Consider the following 19,284-nt stretch of genomic DNA (forward strand, 5'->3'; position numbering starts at 1 on the left):
TTAGCACCCCACATTCATTCGTATTAAATGAGAAATAGCAAGAACACATCCTATCTTTCTCAAAACTATTCCAAATATGCTTACTTTAAGATGTGGTTTCAAGGATTACTAACTCTCTTATTGACAGGTTTTGAGGCATTTGTGCTATACAGCATCACTAAAATTAAACACGTTTCTAGTGATTTAACTTGACATATTTCATAAATATTTGTCAAAACAATTACTGTCAACTACAATGCAATTATCCATATTCAATTTGATGACTCAACTGGAAAATTACTTTTTTCCTAATAAAATTTTTCCAAATGACAATAGTGAATCAATGCTGATTAGTTGTTCAGTGTGTGCTAATTAATTATACTAGGTAAATTTAGTTCTGTACTAATAACCTCAGGAAAAAGAAATCTGTATACATAACTCTCTGTCTTAGGTGAAGAGAAATCTGCTGTTTGCCTACTTATCTCGTTCTTTCTCTTTCTAATTTCTCCTAGCAGAGTGCTCAAGAACACAAAATAAACAGTAAAACTCAACTACTCTCAGCCCACACCACTAAAGATAAAAAGGTAAGAGTTCTTTGGAACCTTCTTCTTAGGTCAAGAGTAAAAGACAACACACAAAGATTTTTATTGTTGACAACTCACTGTGAAGGACCTCCTGCCAACTCCTCCTCAGGGCAGAATTGGTTGAGATCATACATTTAATGGCAAGAAACAGCAATGTATTCATTGTCAGACAGTTTCTTCATCCAGCAACTAATTTAAATGCTGAAGTTAGCCAGAGGCTCTCCAGGGCAGCGTGTTTTGGGGAACATTCTCTCAGGGAGGCCAGCGTCCTGTTTTCTAGCTTTTTATAGTGATGATTCTCTTTTTCTGAGTCTAATGGAAGCTTAGAGTAGTGGAAAAATAAATAATAACAGAAAGACCCACAAGTAAGAAGTGCTTTTCGCTTATGCAACACATACTAGAAAGGAGACACTGACTGTGAATGACGATATTCCAAATGCCAGAGAAAGGAGGTAAAATGTTATGTCCCAGAAGTTACCTAATAATGAAATAAATCAGCTCAAAACAGCTTTCGCCGAACTAAATTCTGTCTGGGCAGATTGCCACCTGCGGGCAGCTAAGCTAGAAGTCATGGCTTCACTGAAACACCCATAGGGGCACAGAGAAAGACTAAGCAGGTGATGTCTCCCGAAGACGGACAGAAGCCCAGGGTCCGTCCTACAGAAATGAGGGCAAAACAGTTCTGTATCATTCCCGATTACTAGCTGCATGATCACGTTTCAGCGTTAAGAGATTTTGGTTCGCTGTACCAAAGAATTTTCCTAATGGAACTGTCTAAGAATGAATGGAGTGTCCTTGGAAATGATGCTGGAAGGAACACCAAAGAGCAGGTCCCATCTCCCTCATACTAGAAAAGTCTAGAATATCCTGAACTAATGGTCGGTTACCTTGGGCTTACGTACTCTATTTGGGAGTCTACTTTGATCTTAAGATGCAATAAGCACCATAAAGCCTGAGAATGTATGAGCATCTAGGCAAGGCTAGAATGAAGTGGGTACTACACATGCTGACTTCGTCAAGCTGCATGAGACTGAGAATCACATCTTGTCACTACCATTTTCTTCAACTGCCTGACAATTTGCAGATAAGAAAAACAGTAGTAAGGAAAAGTTTCACTGAAGTCATTTATTTTCATCTCCCAGAGTGAATAAAATGTGTGAAAAGGATGGGGATTTGCCCGGCATCTAAAATTTCCCAACCATCTAGAATTGGTCTCATGCAAGATAAAGCATGAGGTACGTAAATAAGTATGGTGAAATTCTCCTAGCGAGGAAAGAGTTGGACTGGCTTACTTCTAAATTTTAGATGTTAAAGAAATAAAGGATGCATTCTTTGTACAGACACATGGTGTGGTCTTGAAAGTCGAATGATCTGAAAGCCTCGCGTATAGGAGTTACCTGCTTTCCAGTGGTACATTACTGCCAAGGACCCAGCTGTCCTGCAGCTGGACGGACTCGGGTGTGGTTTGCAGCTCGGCGGGCAAAGCAGCCGGCGGGGCCGGACTCTGGTTCCTCCTATTGGTCAGGGAGTTTCTATTGAGAGAAGTGATGGATGGATGATGCTGGGCAGAGTGCTGCTTATGGGAAGGTGGCAAAGGCTGCAAGGTAGACTGGCCTTGGTTGTTTGCAGGTTGCTCTAAAAAAAAAAACAAAGAAAGAAAGAAAACTCATCATATGTACTTGCATGTGTACATAGGTACACTATCAGTTTCTGGGGGATCCGCGGTAGCTGAATTAGAATTAAAAACGGCATATAAATCCATAACCTAATAAATTTGCATATTATTCTATTAAGCGGGTGTTCAGTGACATTCTCTAAGAGCGAGTTTACCCTTGATACACAAAGTTCTAATTAATATACAACAGATGGCAAAATTGCTTTTGGTTTTAATTTGCTTCAGATTTTTTTTTTCATCTGGTTTTATTAACACCTACAGAAAACAGCATCTGACAGCTCCCCTAATGTGCCTTTAGATTTCAGCTTTTTTTAACAAACCAACCCTGAAATTAAATGGGTAATTTCAGTAGAAACACAAAGGTTTTCGAAATGCATATAATCTCTATAATTATTTAATGGAGTTTTTTTTAAGCTTTATTTAACTGCAATAAATTATTACAAGCTAGTTGCTAAACAGCAGTAGACTACTCTAGTTTAGTGCATTTCAAATAAGGCAGATCTGCACTATGATCTACTAATAGACGCTAAGTATTCTTTAGCAGAAGGTCACTCTGTGAAGCAGATGTTGTTTCATGGATACTTAACAGACTGAATCACATCTGATTACAACGTCAGAAGACTCATATACTTAATGACCGTTACATCCATTAGAACACAGACAGAACAGATTTTCCAATTTCACAGTATGCAGTACCACTACATTTTGGAGTAAGTCATAGGTGACCAGAGAGACTCATGCCACTACGTCGATAGTACAAATATTGTGTTGTAAACCAGAATCATAGAGGATTCAGTGACTTCAAAATATAAACACGATGCTGTGTTGGAACTACGGAAAAATTCCCTGAAGCTAGTATTTCATAAATTAAAATGCACAAATTAATGGAACATCTGAGACCTACATTTTAATCTCATTACCTAGCTTTGGACATGCTAGAATTTACAAAGACTACATTTTACCAAACAGATAGATGACTCCTTAATTTAATGCTAAACTTATTATGGTTCCACACGCATAAGATGTCAATTTTTAACTAAATGCGGTTCAAAATGCAATATAATTTTAAAGTAATGTGTTAAATCATGCTATTAATATAAATGCACGTATTAAAATAAAATAGGAAACACAGGAACTATCTTTCATCTACAATGCGAACTCCAGCAGAGATGGTTAAGCCAAATAACATAGGCTAACGTTGTCATTCTGGTCGCATGAAATGAAGACATGATCTACAACTGCTTGGGTATACATTATCAAACCCCTTCACAGGGTGTAACAATAAAGATACTCCTCCCATAGCATATAACATCAGTCATTACTGCATGTTTCTAATGGTCTCTAATAACTTAAATCATATAATTTAACGATGAATACTTTCTCACTCTTGAAATAAAGAGCAGAGATAATATCTAAATGTATGAAAATAGAGCCAGTCCTTCCACAGGTTCTGGTCATGAAGATTCCCGTATCAGAAACTACAGAAATCCTCTTTGGTCGATGGCTTTAGTGTTCATAAATAATTATAAATGTCTTAGTTAAATGAGTTTTGAGGGAATGGCAAGGTTAAAATTGCATTTACTGTTGGTTTTAACAGTGTTAGGGAAAAAAAAACAGCCTAAGTTTAAAGTTCATTAACAATTTATTATTTAGGTATCATACAATTAATTAGCTTTGCCTTCCTCATCATCAGTACACATGATCAGAGTACGTAGAGATGTCTTTAAGCTACATTTCGAAAAGTCGCTTACAGGATGGCACAGCAAGCTATTGTTCGGAGAGCCTCGACTAGGTTGATGTCAGTGGAACAGAAACAAAGAGAGAAAAGGGAAATATTCTGAAGAAAAAAGTAAAATGACTATGACTAAAAAGAAGTAGAGGGATTGGCTTGGTGACTTCATGTTCTTAAGTGTGGTTCCATGAAAGAATAGTATTTTTTTTTTTTTTTAAGAATTATTTTGGGACCGGCAAGTAGCGAGGTGGTTAAGGGTGCTAGAATACCACATAGCTGGCTGCAGTTTGAGTCCCAGACCTGGCACTTGCTTTCTCACTTTCTCACTTTCTCTTTCTCTCTCTGTTCCTCTCTGGCCAAATTAAAATAAATAAATAATTTTTTTAAAAAAGAATTATTTTATCTACTTATTTGTTTATTTTAAAGAATTACTTTTTTAACTTTATTTATTTATTTAAATTTTACCAGAGAGGGGCATATTGAGAGCAAGAGAGAGAGAGAAAATCGCCAGGCCTGGGACTTGAATTGCAGTTGGCAATCTGGGAGTCTAGAGCCATTAACAACCACACCACCAACTGGCCCTTATTTATTTATTTATTTACTTATTTATTTTAATTTCAGCAGACAGGGACAGAACAAGGGGGTGTGTGTGAGAAAGCAAGTCGCCGGGTCTGGGACTCGAACCATGGCCGGCCATGTGGGAGTCCAGTGCCTTTAACCACCATGCCGCCTGCCAGCCCCAAGAATGGTATTATTTTATACATAAACTACATAGAAAAAAATATACATTAGATATTATACTAGGTAGAGGAAAGAGCAGTATACTGTAAGTCATAATACTAAACTTAAATCCCAGTTCTGTCAGGCATGATGATAACATGCCTCAGGTTTTTTAATCTATAATATGAGAAATAATAGTGCACCATCTAGGTTTTAATGCCGTCCTAAGGATTCAAGGAAACCTGCTCATTCATTGATTCACACACTTAGTCATTTGTCTCACAATGATCACAGCTCTACATTCTGGGGGATGTGTAATTCAGTTAACAGGTTTGAAAACATGTAAATGATACAGCTCTATGAACGTTAAGATGATTAAAAATCAAATGATTTTTAGATCCATTATCCTTACGTATTTCAATATGATGAATTTAGGATTTTTATTCTTTCTTTTTTTAGAAAGAGAGAGATTTTTACTATACGGCACTTGTGTTTGCCAGAGAGACAGAAAGCAAGAAATCACCCCTCAGGGAGATGGTCATGCTGTATCTGTTCTCCTCGAGTCTCCTCTTGGGATCTTGGGCATGCACACAAACATACCCAGCGTGTTTCGAGTCACCAGGTCACGGGACCTGAACCAAGGTTGGCCATGTGGGAGTCCAGTGATGTAACCATTACGCCATCTGCTGGCCCTAGGATTCTTACTCTTAAAACAAATCAGCATAACCAGTGGGAAAATTGTCCAGTCAAGGTTTCACAAATGATCTGTCATGGCTTTGCCTAGGTTCATTCATTGATTTTACAAGTATTTACTGAGAATGTGCAATCTGCAGGACACCATGCAAGGATATTTCCCACTGGTGTACTCAAGCTACTTCAGTATTACCTTCTCTCTGCTGGGACCTCTTTTGACTTGACTACACAGCCCACAGGTTTAACAATAAAACAAATCCAGGTGATGACAGCTACGTTCCATTTAAAATATGATGGAACAGAATAAGTACAGAGTCTCAATGAGATGAGGTAGTAGCCAGAAATTTAAATTCTGCGGCAGACCATAGAGAGAAGCAAAATCCAATAATTCAGTACCTGGGTATGGATTTATACCAATCTATTCAAGATAAAATAACTATATAAAGATAAAGCATAACGAGATATAATAAACTTAAACACAGACACAAAGAAAGGCAGAGGAAAAACGAGGAACGATAAGATAAAGCCAGTTTGCGGTTAGTTGTCAAACTGCCTGTTGCACACAGTTCTATATGTTTTATAACATGAGATACAAGTCTGGCTCTAAATTATCCAGTTGCCAAGACAAAGAGAGAAACATGATCAGTTACATAATTTGAAGTAGTTTTTAATTTTTTTTTTAAGGTTTTTGTTGCAGGGCACGTGCACTCGCCAGAGACAGTGGGACACAGAGAGACAGAAAGCGAGAAATCACCCCCCCTCGCCCCAAGGGAGGAGGGCCACACCGCAATCCCTTCTCCTCCATTCTCCTCTCAGGATCTTGGGCACGCATGCACATGTGCCCAGCGTGAGTTTAAGCCACCAGGTCTGGGACTCTAACCGCGGTTGACTACATGGGAGTTCAGCAACATAGCCATTATGGTAATTGCTGGTCTCATAATTTGAAGTAGTTTTAAGAGCACAAAATTTGCTTAAGAAAAATGTAACTATTGCTACTACTTAGAACAGAGATACATCCCCTTTTGTTAAGTCCTCATGGAAAGAACCACTGAATCCTCAGGAAAATTTTTATAACCCAGGTTCAAAATGAACACAAAGAAGCGGACAATGGCGGTCTAGTTTGCTGATGTTGAAGTCTGGTATCAGTGAGCAGAGGCACACAAAAACAGCCAAACAGCAACTGCAGCCTTCTGTTTTAAGCTAATGCAGTGATACGAGACTTATATAGACTTGAAAAAAAGTTTTGGATATAATGACATTGAGTTATAGGTGAGACAATCAGACCTCACAGTCACCAACTTTAATGTTCTTTGTTTATAAAAGAATTATTTAACTTTATTTTTTTTTTTTTAATTTTGACCAGAAAGGGACAGCAAGAACTCATGTGCGCATGCGAGAGAGAGAGAAAGAGACAGAGAAAGTAAGATGCCAGGTCTGGGACTTGAACTGCGGTCAGCCATGTGGGAGTCCAGCAACCTTAACCACCATCTGCTGGCCCCCCAATGTTCTTTAAACACAACTTTGAACATGCTGTTTTACTCCTGGAAATTTCTAAATGGCTTCCTAGTGAATGTCAAACTTAAATTGGACTCTAAATGATCTATGTGCTCAGAGGTGGCTGAAAATTCAGTTTTGCAAACTTTTGCTCATGAACCCTGTCAGGCTACTTGTACCCACTATAGACAGCGTGCCCTTCCACTTACGTTTAGTTGCCTTTATTTGGAAAGACATTTCCCTCCATCTTTCTGTATCCAAACCATCCTTCCTTCAAGCTCTCGGGAAGTTGATGCATCCCTTGTGTTTTCTCCAGGTATAAATCATTTATCTCCTCCCTGTTTGAAGATTATTTATCTGCCTTCCCTGGACCCCATGGCTCTATCCACTTGCTCCTCTGCACTACACTTAATTCTGTAGGTCTCGTGTCCCTTGTCCAACTGTGGCAGGATCCATGTCTAATTCATGTTTGAGCTCCGAAGGACCACACAAAGATAAATACTCAATAAATATTTGTTGAACGAACAACAACCTGTAAAGAAGTCAATGAGAGCACTGAAATAGTAAAAAGGGGACCCTTTCCATAGTACCTTTACTGTGAATGCACTTGCAAACACAGTTTATTTCAACTAAATTCCTAGATCCCGAGAGACAAGGAGTGTAACTTAAATTTCTTTGCATATTTTAGTGCCTTCACTAAGCGCTGTATCTCGAAGACCCCTAAAAATATGCTGACTGACAGACGGCATTTATGCAACAGCAACCTCAAGAAATTATCTTTCTTAGGCAGAGAACGTATCGCTCACCCCAGAGATTGATTTTGAACTGCAGCAAATGTTTTGACATTAAAATCTACTTGTCAGACATTCAAATAATCAAAGATTATATAAAGTATATAAGAATATATAAAATATAAACATATAAGATGAAACAATAGATAAAATATATGATTTACAATTTACCAACTACAGTATGCTTGTCTTGAATTTTAAAGCTTATGATTAGAAATGCTCTTAATTAACAAAATTTTAAAAAAGAAATGCTCCTAACTACATATTTTAGAAAAGGTCTAGGCTAGGTAATCTTTTTCAAAGCATTATTTTCTATTCTTGGAAAAAAGAAGATTCTTGGTTCCGTTTTTCCTAGAAATTATGCATTTTCTCCAAACAGTCTTTATTCAGTTCACTCTTTTTTCCCCCAAGCTTCTATTGCTCATAGAACTTTAACGAAAGCCTAGCAGTTCTTTGTTTTTATTTGATAAATTAAGTAAAATTTATAGCACATTTTCTTTACACTCACATCATGTTAATCATAGAGATTAGACAGAAAAGATTTCAGCTGTTGTGTTCTGCCCTTTGCTACCAAAGAACTTAGCTCTTCAACGGTGTCATTTGAGGCTGTCAGTTCTGATGTTAAGCCTATTAGCATGGGTTAATAACTTGAATCATGGTATATACACACACTCTGAATAAGCCGAGGTGACTATCAGACCATGAAAGTGCTAGAAGCCACAGAAGCTATTGGATAACAGGGTAGATTCCAGTTTAAGCAATTTATAGAGCCCCACTTCCATGCAAATGAAAAGCACGTTAACAGAGCTCTGCGTGGGGAAGAACAGAAACGTGTCTTCTGATAGTAACTCCGCAGCTACAAGTCAGTGGGGTGAAAGGTGTCAGTGGAGACCAATGATGATAGCGGGATATTTATTTTACATAGGAGAGTTTCTTGGAAAAGGTTCCTCATAGGTCTGAACTTCATTTACTTTGCAGCACTTATTTAAGGGATCTAAGACACATTGTGCCTGACTTAACACTGTTCGATGGTAACTGTTCCTGAGGGTAAGGACAAACGGAGTCCCATAGGAAGAGACCATCAAGATTTAAAAACCAAAGTAAGTCAATCAAGAGCCTTGTCACCATCACAAGAAAGTAAGAGCATACAATTTCATGCGTCTGAAAAAGGAAAGTGTTTGCTTTAACAGGTAAGAAAATGACAACCATTAGTATCACAGGATCAAAAAATAAACTAATCTCTTGCCAGTTTCCACTCTAGAAGGAATGTGAGTTCTGAAGTTCACTGAGTCACTGTTTCCTATCTAGTATGACCACAGAATTATATCAAGGAAAAACACAAACAAGAAAACAACCAGGGGTTTGAATATACCTGGTCTTATTCTCTGGGGTTTTTTTTTTTCCCCTTTCCTTTCTTTCCTCCCTCATTCCCTTTCTCTCTCTGTCTCTCTTTCTCTTATCTTTATTAAGTTATCTTTATTAAGTAAAAAGTCACTACTGGCAGCTCCCAGACTGCTAGGCGCAATACTGCTCCAGCTCCTCGATGGCCTGCAGCCTTGGGCTGTGGTCTTTGGAAAGCAGTGTGGAAATGGACTTGCAAACAGGAAATCTGGGAGAGAAAATAATACCTGCTGGGAGAGAAAAATATCTTTGTGCAAGTGCATGTCAAAGGAAAATATCTTTGTGGGACTGTATTTGTGTGTGCGTGCTGTTTATGTGGGAGGAAGTGAAAGGTGAGCGTGAGATGAGAGGGGAGGAGGAGAACGGGGCTGGCACTTGCTTTGAGCAGGTGTGCTCAGTCGGGAAGGGTGTCACCACAGTGACTCCAGCTGCTCTGGTCCCATCCTCTTCCTTCCTCGGATCTTGGTTGTGGGCTGGCTTCAAATGTCCTCAGGAAAGAAAAACTGATTGGGAAGGGACATTCTGAAGCTCGGGCTGATAGCTGTACTGCTTTAGAACAATTGCATTTTTTTTTAAGTTTATCTATTTCTTCCATTATTGAGATAAATAAATAGCATCCCCCAAAGGGTGATGATGCCATGACCTACCCCCAGCATTAGTCAACCCTGGATCTTGGTCACACACGTTGCCCAGCTTATTGATGGAAGTCTCTGGACACAAACCCATAACCTTCTAATGTGAGTCAGCTTCACAGAGTGTCATGTTTTTACCACTACACCACAGTCAAAGCTCAACTAAGTAATTGCTTTTTTTTTTTTTTTTTTTGGCTATAGGGTGCATGTGCTCGCCAGAAAGAGAGACAGAGATAGAAAGTGAGAAATCATCCCCCAGGGGGGATGGCCATGCTGCAATCCCGTCTCCTCCATTCTCCTCTTGGGATCTTGGGCACGCACATTTCCCCAGCTGAGTTTAAGCCACCGGGTCTGGGACTCAAACCGGTCCACTACGTGGGAGTTCAGCAACATAACCATTATGCTAACTGCTGGTCCCAAAACATTGCTTTTTAAAAAATATTTTTAAATAATTATTTTACTTAACTTTATTTATTTTTAATTTGATGGAAGGGGCAGAGTAAGCGGGCCAGAGAGGAAAAGTGAGAAAGTAAGCCTCCAGGTCTGGGACCCGAACTATGGTTGGCCATGTGGGAGTCCAGTGCCCCTAACCACCATACCACCTGCTGGTCCAGTTTTTTGAATATAGTCTACTAACAAAAGACAAATGAAGGAATGGAGGGCTAGGGAAAGGAAGAGAGGGGAATGGAAGGGCAGAGAATGGAAGAAAGGGGAAAGAAATACAAAAGAACAGAAAGACTTTTACTTTCATTTATTTAAAGGATCCGCTAGAAGATTTGTCCGTGGGAGGACCCTGAGTAGCACTGCTGTATGAAATACGTACTGGGCATTCACCTGCATTTGACTTACTTGCTCCTGGATACTAACGCCAGCAGGTTGAATAAATGAATGTAGTCTGGTCTTGGCCCTCTACGTTCACAGTGTGATACACAGACCATTTGAATTGGACAAACATTTTAAAATTAAATTTATCATTGCCAGAGGGTGCATGTGCTTGCTGGGGAAAGACAGCTAGAGAGAAAGCACCGTCTCCCTGCCACGGCAAACAGGAATGCAGCAATCCCTTCTCCCCTATTTCTCCCTTTTCGAGAGACATGCACACATGTCCGGTGTGCTTCTGAAGCCACCAGGTCTGGTACTTGGTCCATGCAGTCAGTCATGTGGGATCCAGTCACATTAAGCACCACATCACAGGCTGGCCCTAGACAAAGACTCAAGGGGAGGCAAGCCTATTTATTGATGTTAAAAATGTAGGGATGGGAACCAGCAGTTAGTATAATGGCTCTGTCGCTGGACTCCCATGTAGTCGACTGTGGTTCGCGTCCCGGGCCCGGTGGCTTAGAACTCACGCCGGGCACGTGTGCGTGCGTGCCCAAGATCCTGAGAAGAGAATGGAGGAGAAGGGATTGCGGTGTGGCCATCCCCCCTAGCGGGTGATTTTTCGCTTTCTGTCTCTATGTATCTCTCTGTCTGGCAAGCGCACGCGTCCTATAGCGAAAAAAAAATGTAGGGTGAAATCCTTAGTTTCTATAGCCTATAACTTATTAATTCTCATTTTACTTCCTGGCTATATTTTTATCTTCTCTCAATTATCTCAAAGAAAATTTAAATTTCCTTCAAAATTAATGTCTTTCTTAAAAGAGGTCACCTAAGTAAAGCATATAAAACTTTGTTTTTCTCTATTTTGTTATCATATTTGTTTTAACTGGAGTGGCCAGAGCTTCAAGTGGCTCTTCCAAGATTACTAAGGCCAAATTATAGTTAGTTTTTGACTGATGAATCCCAGCATAATTCTGGTGAAGCTTAAGTTTTTGCTCCTTTTTCAACGGAATGTGTGGTCTTGCAGAAATTGCTTTTCCTTGATTTTTGTGATGATAAATATAGTGACAATACTTCCCTCATCTGGTTATGCCTCAGGAGCTATCAGAAAGGTGGCAAGAGAAATTCAAAATTTTCACTACACTGAAAATAAATCAAATGTCTCCTTTGCCCAGAAAATCTCATATACATGGCAGACATTCAGTGGTCATTCCTTCCCTAGGGAAAACAATTAAGTAATGCAGATTTTCCTTATACATGGGGAAATTTGAGCGAAGGAAGTGTAAGTTGATAGTTATACCACAAACTCAGGGAAGTGCATATAAAAGCAAAAACAGGCTCATCCCGGCGGTGCGGCAGTTAAGACATTGCGCGGAAGAAAGCGGATCTCACACAGCTAACCAGGGTTCGAGTTCCCAGCGACCGTGGTTTACAAGTCAGGTGTGTGCATGTGCCCAAGACCCTGATGGGATGGAGTGCTGGAGGAAAAAGGCTGCAGCATAACCAGACTCCCTTAGGAGGCAATCTCTCTCTTTACTGCATTTGCATAATAAAAGAAAAGTTAATAGATATACAGGGTGTTTTCTTCTGCTCTCCTTTAGAACACATACCCCCAAAACTGTATTAATAAAAACTACCTAGCATAGTACGATGGAAATTGGAAAGAAATTTTCTTACCTATCTCAAAAAATAACTTATTTTTTTTTTATTTTTTGGAAAGGTTTTTTGCTATAGGGCACGTGCGCTTGCCAGAATGAGAGAGACAGAGAGACAGAAAGCAAGAAATCACCCACCCACCCACCCCCAGCGGGGATGGCCACGCCGCAATCCCTTCTCCTCCATTCTCCTCTCAGGATCTTGGGCACGCACGCACATGCACCTGGCCTGAGTTTAAGTCAATAGGTCCGGGACTCGAACCATGGTTGACTAAGTGGGAGTCCAGCGACGTAGTCATTATGCCATCTACTGGTCCCCCAAAATAATTTTTATATAAACCTCTTCCTCTGGTATGTTATTTTATCTATGGTTCTTATACAAACCAAGTGTTTGTGAATTGTCCATTTAAACATCTCAGCAAGTATTTGGCTAAAAGACAGAACTGTGTAAATATTTTCACCACCACAAATTATCTGTTAGTCTGTTGCAGAGAAATCAAATGAAAATTTGAAATGGGTTAGATAAGTAAGATGTAAAAGGGGGGCCAGCAGATGGCATAATGGGATTCCCATGTAGTCGACCTCAGATCAAATCCCGGACCTGGCAGTTTAAAATTTACGCCAGGCACATGTGCATGCGTGCCCAAAATCCCGAGGGGAGAATGGAGGAGAAGGGATTGCGGCGTGGCCATCCCCACTAGGAGGTGATTCTCACCTTCTGCCTTTCTGTCTCTCCAGCAAGTGCACATGCCCTATAGCAAATATCTCCCTCTCTCTCAAAAAAAAAAAAAAAAAGTAAAAGGGAGACTTGCACTGACTAGCAGGTATTATACTTCAATGAACACAGATGAGCTCATTTACTAAACTTATGGGGTTAACTGGAATTTCATTTCATTTCTGTAGGATTGTTCTTTGATATAAGGATTAGAAGAAATAAATGATGAATCTTGAAATCTTTGCTTAGTTTTTCCTCTTTAGGAGCCCATTGTTCTTCATATTGCAGGCGATGTCGCACCCTAGACTATCTGCTAAATCCCTTGCTCAAAAGCATTAAAATTGCTGGGTAAACTATGGAGTCACTGGAAAAGTGATGACATTTTTTTTTTCTATGCTTTTCTATGCAAAGCTGTATCACGACTTTTCAGGGGTCCGATATAACAAATGTCTTTGGATTAATCATGAAGCATATCTATTCAGTGTTTATTATTTGCCATGCTCTGTTCTAGGCACTGAAGATATAATAGTGAATGAATCAGCCACTGATCTCAGCCCACAAGTACTTTAGATTAATATAACTGAATTGGAATGAAAGGATGAGAAGAAAACAAAAGAAGAAAAAATGCTGACAGTACATCAACTGACACTGCAGCTTCTCTGAGGTTTGCCAGTCTCTGTAACCGTTTAAATGTACAAGGAGGAGATAAGAGATAATGCCTCAGTTGTACCTGCGACCCCTAGATAATGCCTAGACTCCAGAAGTGCTATACCCTCAGTTAAACACCAGACTTTAAAAATCATCTCACTGCAAAGTAAAAATAAATATTTTTTTCTGTATTGCCTTTAGCTTCAGGTGGGAGAAGGAAAAATAAATTGAAATTTAACTACTGGCCTAGGCCTTCCTGGAGCTGGAGTATGAGATTGAAATGTATACTGTCGGTATGGTTCTGGAACCCAAAGCCAAGAAATTAGTATTCAAAGTAGTCCTGGGTCAGAAGTGCTTCTGCTTGGGGCACCTGGCAGAAGTAAATGCAAAACATTTTTAGAAGACTATGTTCTCAATCCAATTACAGAGGATTTCCAGGAATAAAATCCTGTTTTCAATGAGTTTATAGAATAAAATGACAAAACTGCAGAGTACTATTCTGACTTGTGCTATAATCAATAGACAAAGCAAATAGGAGGAGTTTATCTTCCCTAAAACTTCAGATAGTATAACCATCAGGTAAAATTTAAGTTTAAAGTTAATTTCTTTTTAAAAATTATTTTATTTAACTCTATTTATTTATTTTAATTTGACCAGAGAGGGACAGAGTGAGAGAGAGAGAGGAAAAGTAAGAGGGCAAGCTGCCAGGTCCGGAACTCAAGTCCAACACCCTTAACCACCATGCCACTTGCTGGTCCCTCAAGTTAATTTCTTTAAAATATCTTAAAAGAAATTTATAACAAAAATTAGAGACTATGAAAAAAGTCACTTTTGAAAAAAAGTAGAATGTATATTCATAGGAAATATGTAGCTAATGAAATTGAAATTTCATTGGATAGTTAAAAAAGTATATTAGAAACATCTATAGAAAGTACCTGTGAACTGGAAAATGGACACAGGAAAATCACTCCATACCAGAAAGATAAGAGAGCTTATATATAAGTGAGTAGTTAAAAGAAAAAATCTTTATATATATCTAGAAAGGGTTCCTAAAGGCAAGAGCAGAATACTTAAACAGCTTTCTACTACCGTGATTGTGGCTGTAAAAATACACAGATCATATATTTAATCCTCTCTTTCCCATTTCATAAGAATGATCTCTGGTATTCTTCTTTTGTTATTGGATAGCAGCAATTTTGGTTGTTTTATTTAAAAGGTAGCTTATTTCTTTTTAAAAAGATAATTATTTAATTTTACTTATTTATTGTTATAATTTTAAATTTGGTCAGTGAGAGAGAGAAAGGAAAAGTGAGAAAGTAAGCTGCCAGATCTGGGACTCAAACCATGATCAGCCATGTGGGAGTCCAGTACCTTAATCACCATGCCATCTGCCTGCCCCAAAAGATAAACTTCTCTTGAATGGCAATAACTTCTCTTTGAGGATATTATTTTGGCTTCTAAGGTTGCTGTCAAAAAGTGTATAGTTAATCTAAATATCAAGCACCCGAAACTATTTAGAGGATGGAAACAAGTGTAAACTGCTGGGTTTTGCTTATTAAAGTACTTTATTATGTAGCTGACATTAGTAATTCTACAAACATACTATCCTGTATGGAATCCTTCTGCATAATTATTTATAACAGAAACATATATAAAACATCTGTTATACATGCATAGGAAACTGAATAAAAATACTTTCAAAATGTCTCTATATATGTTTCCCGATATCCTTCTACCCATTTAAAAATATTTAGCCTGAAAGAGTAAGCAAAACGGGATGAAGTTGTCCCAGTCATGACAGTTCTTTACTTTACTGTCATGATTGGGACAAGAACTGTCACATTTCAAATTTTCATTTGATTTGTCTGCAACAGACTAACAAATAATAAAAACACTTTTCTCTCTCTCCTTATTACTAATGAGCATTTTATTTTACTTCAATTAAATTTGATTGACTTCAGTGGAGTACATTACATATCCATAAACAAAACACATATTTGTAACATGAATAAGAACAGGCTAGAAGACAACTAAAAGCTGTTACTGTGTGACAATTGGCTTATAACGGATTTTTAAAAGCAAGTAAAATATTCCAAACAATGCAAAATTTGTTATGCTTTTTAAGTAACATATTCTATCACAAAGAAAATGTCTGGTGAACTAGGAAAGAAAACAGAAGACACAGGGTTGAGTGCTCTAAATAACTAAACAAAACTACATTACATCCTGGGCAAAAATAAAAAAAAGTATGAATTTATTATGACACAGGAAATAACTTGAGGCCCAGGTGGAGAATAAGGCAGTTGGATCCCACATGGCCAATACATGGTTTGAGTCCTGGACCTGGTAGTTTGAAAAACAAGCTGGACACGTGTGCATGTCCCCAATATCCCAAGGGGAGAATGAACAGTGTAGCTAACTGCCCTGAGAGATGATATCTCACTTTGTCTCTCTCTATCTCTGTCTCTCTTTCTCTTTGAGAAGTACACACACCCTATAGCAAAAAGTCTTTAAAAATTAAAATTCATGCACAATTTTTCAAAATACATATTTTCATAATTTTTGATGCTTCTTCACATAAATCATCTTTTTTTCTGAGAGAGAGAGAGAGATTTTTGCTATAGGGTGCATGCACTTGTCAGAGAGAGAGAGAGAGACAGACAGATAAAAAGTGAGAAATCAACCTCTACAGGGTGGATGGCCGATGATGCAGTCCATACTCCTGCAATCTTCTCTTGGGATTTTGGGCACACACGCACATGGCCTGAGTTTTAAGCCACTGGTTCGGGACTCAAATCGTGGTCGAATACGTGGGAGTCCACCAAAGTAACCATTACACCATCTGTTAGTCCCTAAATCGATTCTCTTCTGAGCCTTAGTTCTTTCCCCTGTTAAATAAAATAAAATAAAATATAAAATAAAATAAAAGGAGGAGAGAATAGGATGAGAGACACTGAAAGAAAAGCAAAAAGATTTTTCAGCCATAAAATTCTCTTCATTTTATGTAATAATATAATAAAATCCAAAAAATATATTAGCTTATGTTATTAGTTTTAAAAGTTTAAGGGCATGGCCCCATGGTACAGAGCTTAAGTGTGGTGAAGATAAAGCCTCACCCCATGAGGCTGGCCATGGTTCGTGTCCCATCCAGTCAGCATGACAACAGAGCAGGCATGTATGTGCCCCAAATCCTAACAAGACAGAAAAGTGGAGGAAAACGGATTGTGGCACTATCGCCCCCCATTGGGTGTGCTTTCTCTTTCTCTATTTTTCTGGTGAATACATGTGCCCTTTGGCAATAAAACAAAATGAAAAGTAATTAAAAGCCCCAACACATTATCATCAGTGTTACATAAACGCATACACACACATATATGTGTGTATGAATACATATGCACATATATATTCAAACACAAATATTAATGAAAACACCCACCATATTAATTCATGCCCTGAATATTCCACCATATTATCTTATGCTATAAACATTTTAAAGTGTTTTATCTTTTTAAAGAAACGTTATCCTATGTTGTAACTATTAACATCTTAAGGCAGATAGTGAAAATCGCTTTGTATCAAATTTAAATTTACATCAGACTTCCATATTAAAAGTGCTTATAATAACAATTACGTGAAAAACCAAAACGCATCTTTAACACTTAGAACTGTTTTGTTTTTATGAAAGTTACACCACAATATCCTTCCCATTTTGGCAAATGGATAGAGTGATCTATTAAGTAGAAACTGTGTAATGATATTCTTTGATTAAAAGGGAAAAAGTAGGGCCAGTGGATAGTGTGGTGGTTAGGGAGCTGGACTCTCACGTGGTAGTGTGGTTCAAGTCCAGGATCTGACAGCTCGCTTTCTTACTTTCCCTTTCTCTCTCTCTCTGTCTCTCTGGTCAAATTAAAATAACAATAATCATAATCATAACAAATAAAATTAAATAGTTTTTTAAAAGAGGGGTTAACAGTTGTAGTTTATGCTAACATAAGTTTTTCATAATATTCACTGTCCATGAGCTTTGAAAACATTCCAAGCGCCAGCAGAAATTGAGTCTCATCAACTGAAAATCTATAAAGAAGCATCTTCTTGCTGCTGAGTTTTATACATGCTGATCCAAAAAAAACCCTTACCTTTGAAAAATTTCACCTAAAATTTCTGAATGCTGTAATGTTTGTAGTCTCTTTAAGTGGTATTTTAAATAGTATAATAGCTTAATAAATAGTTTCCATATTTAAAAAAAAATTCCCCTCATACAGGCACATTTGCTTAATTCCCTTCACTGTTACTAACAATTGTGGAAAAATCTGTGTGTGTATAGATGTGTGTAAAAACTGAAGAGGCCGAAAGTCTCTTCCCAATATGTATTTTTCTAACACCTTACTGATTTGAGCAGCTATGGAGGGCAGGATGGTACAATGGAAAAAATGTTGAATTAGGTAGATATTATAAAGACCAATATCAAAATGAGGTCACAGACATGATAGAGCTCAATAAACTCTAAGTGCTATAGAAATGTGAGGTGCTGGGGCTAGCAGGTGGTGTGGTGGTTAAGTGCTGGACTCCTCCTACATGCCCAACTGCAGTTCGAGTCCCAGACCTGGAGCTTGCTTTCTCACTTTCTCTCGTCAAATTAAAATAATAGTAATAATAATAATAATAACAAATAAAGTTAAATAAAATCACTCTTCAAAAAAAAGAAATGTGAGATACTATCATTGTTTGAGAGGTCAACGACCACTGTTTTCACGCACCCGGCATGAGTTTTAAGCCACTGGGTCCGGGACACAAACAGCGGTCGACTACGTGGGAGTCCAGCGACATAGCCATTAGCTAACTGCTGGTTCCTCCTGATCTTTCTTGATCTGCCAGTTTATTTTCGTCCAAGGAAAGATAAATGAACACTGGATTGACAGTGAGAAGAATACAGAAGACTTGATCTATTAGCCTCCTATCAGTTTGCTTGGGCTTTCTTAACAAAATATGGTAGAGTGGGTGGCTTCAGTAACAGAAAGTTACTTTCTCACAGTTTAGAGCTAGGGGTTCCAGATCAAGACATGGCAAGGCTGGTTTCTTGCAGAGGGCTGTCTTCTTAACGTATTCTCACACAACAAGAAGGGGGATGGGGCCTGCAGGAGTGAGCTCTCTGGGGTCTGTTCTTAGAACGACACTAATCCCAGGCTAGACCCTCCTGACCTCACTTAGTCTTCATTACTTCTTAGAGGCCCATCTCCAAATATAGTCACATGGTCGGCTAGAGTTTCAATATGTAAATTTTGAAGAACACATTCAGTCTGTCACACCTGGTTTCCAGATCACTACCCTAAACTTAGTGACGATGTAAATCAAGTCTCTATTCTAAACTCTCCTATTCCTCAGATCTATAAAGTGGGGTAATAATCGATTCTGCACAGAAGTGTTCAAAGGACTACAAGGTATAAATGTGCTACTATTTTCATAAGTGAGTGTTATTCTAATGTAAGATCTTAATATCTAGACTCTTCTCATTTATTTAAAGAAAGTAGTACAAGTTTTTACCACACATTTTTAGGCAAAAGAAGATGAAATGTGTTAATATTCCCATAAGATAATTTCTTTCCACAGGGACATCTAGGGAGATTTTTTAAAATGCTCTATTCTCATTTCTAAATTTATAAGACAAATATATAAGCCTAGTGGTATTTAGAAAATCTCAATATTTACAGTGTTAACCTGTGATAATACAGCACTAACATGAAAGATA

The 19,284-nt window shown here is 38.2% G+C and overlaps 1 protein-coding gene across 1 annotated transcript in view; it reads right to left on the minus strand.

The window, feature by feature from the left end:
• Positions 1-19,284, minus strand: part of TENM3 (teneurin transmembrane protein 3) — a 902,368-nt gene that overhangs the window by 235,920 nt on the left and 647,164 nt on the right. The window contains 1 exon segment of the mRNA XM_027769663.1: positions 1,961-2,198. Within this exon segment, the coding sequence (XP_027625464.1) occupies positions 1,961-2,198 (238 nt within the window).

Source organism: Tupaia chinensis, unplaced genomic scaffold, assembly GCF_000334495.1.
Source record: "Tupaia chinensis unplaced genomic scaffold, TupChi_1.0 Scaffold150192_1, whole genome shotgun sequence".
NCBI classification, from domain to species: Eukaryota; Metazoa; Chordata; class Mammalia; order Scandentia; family Tupaiidae; genus Tupaia; species Tupaia belangeri.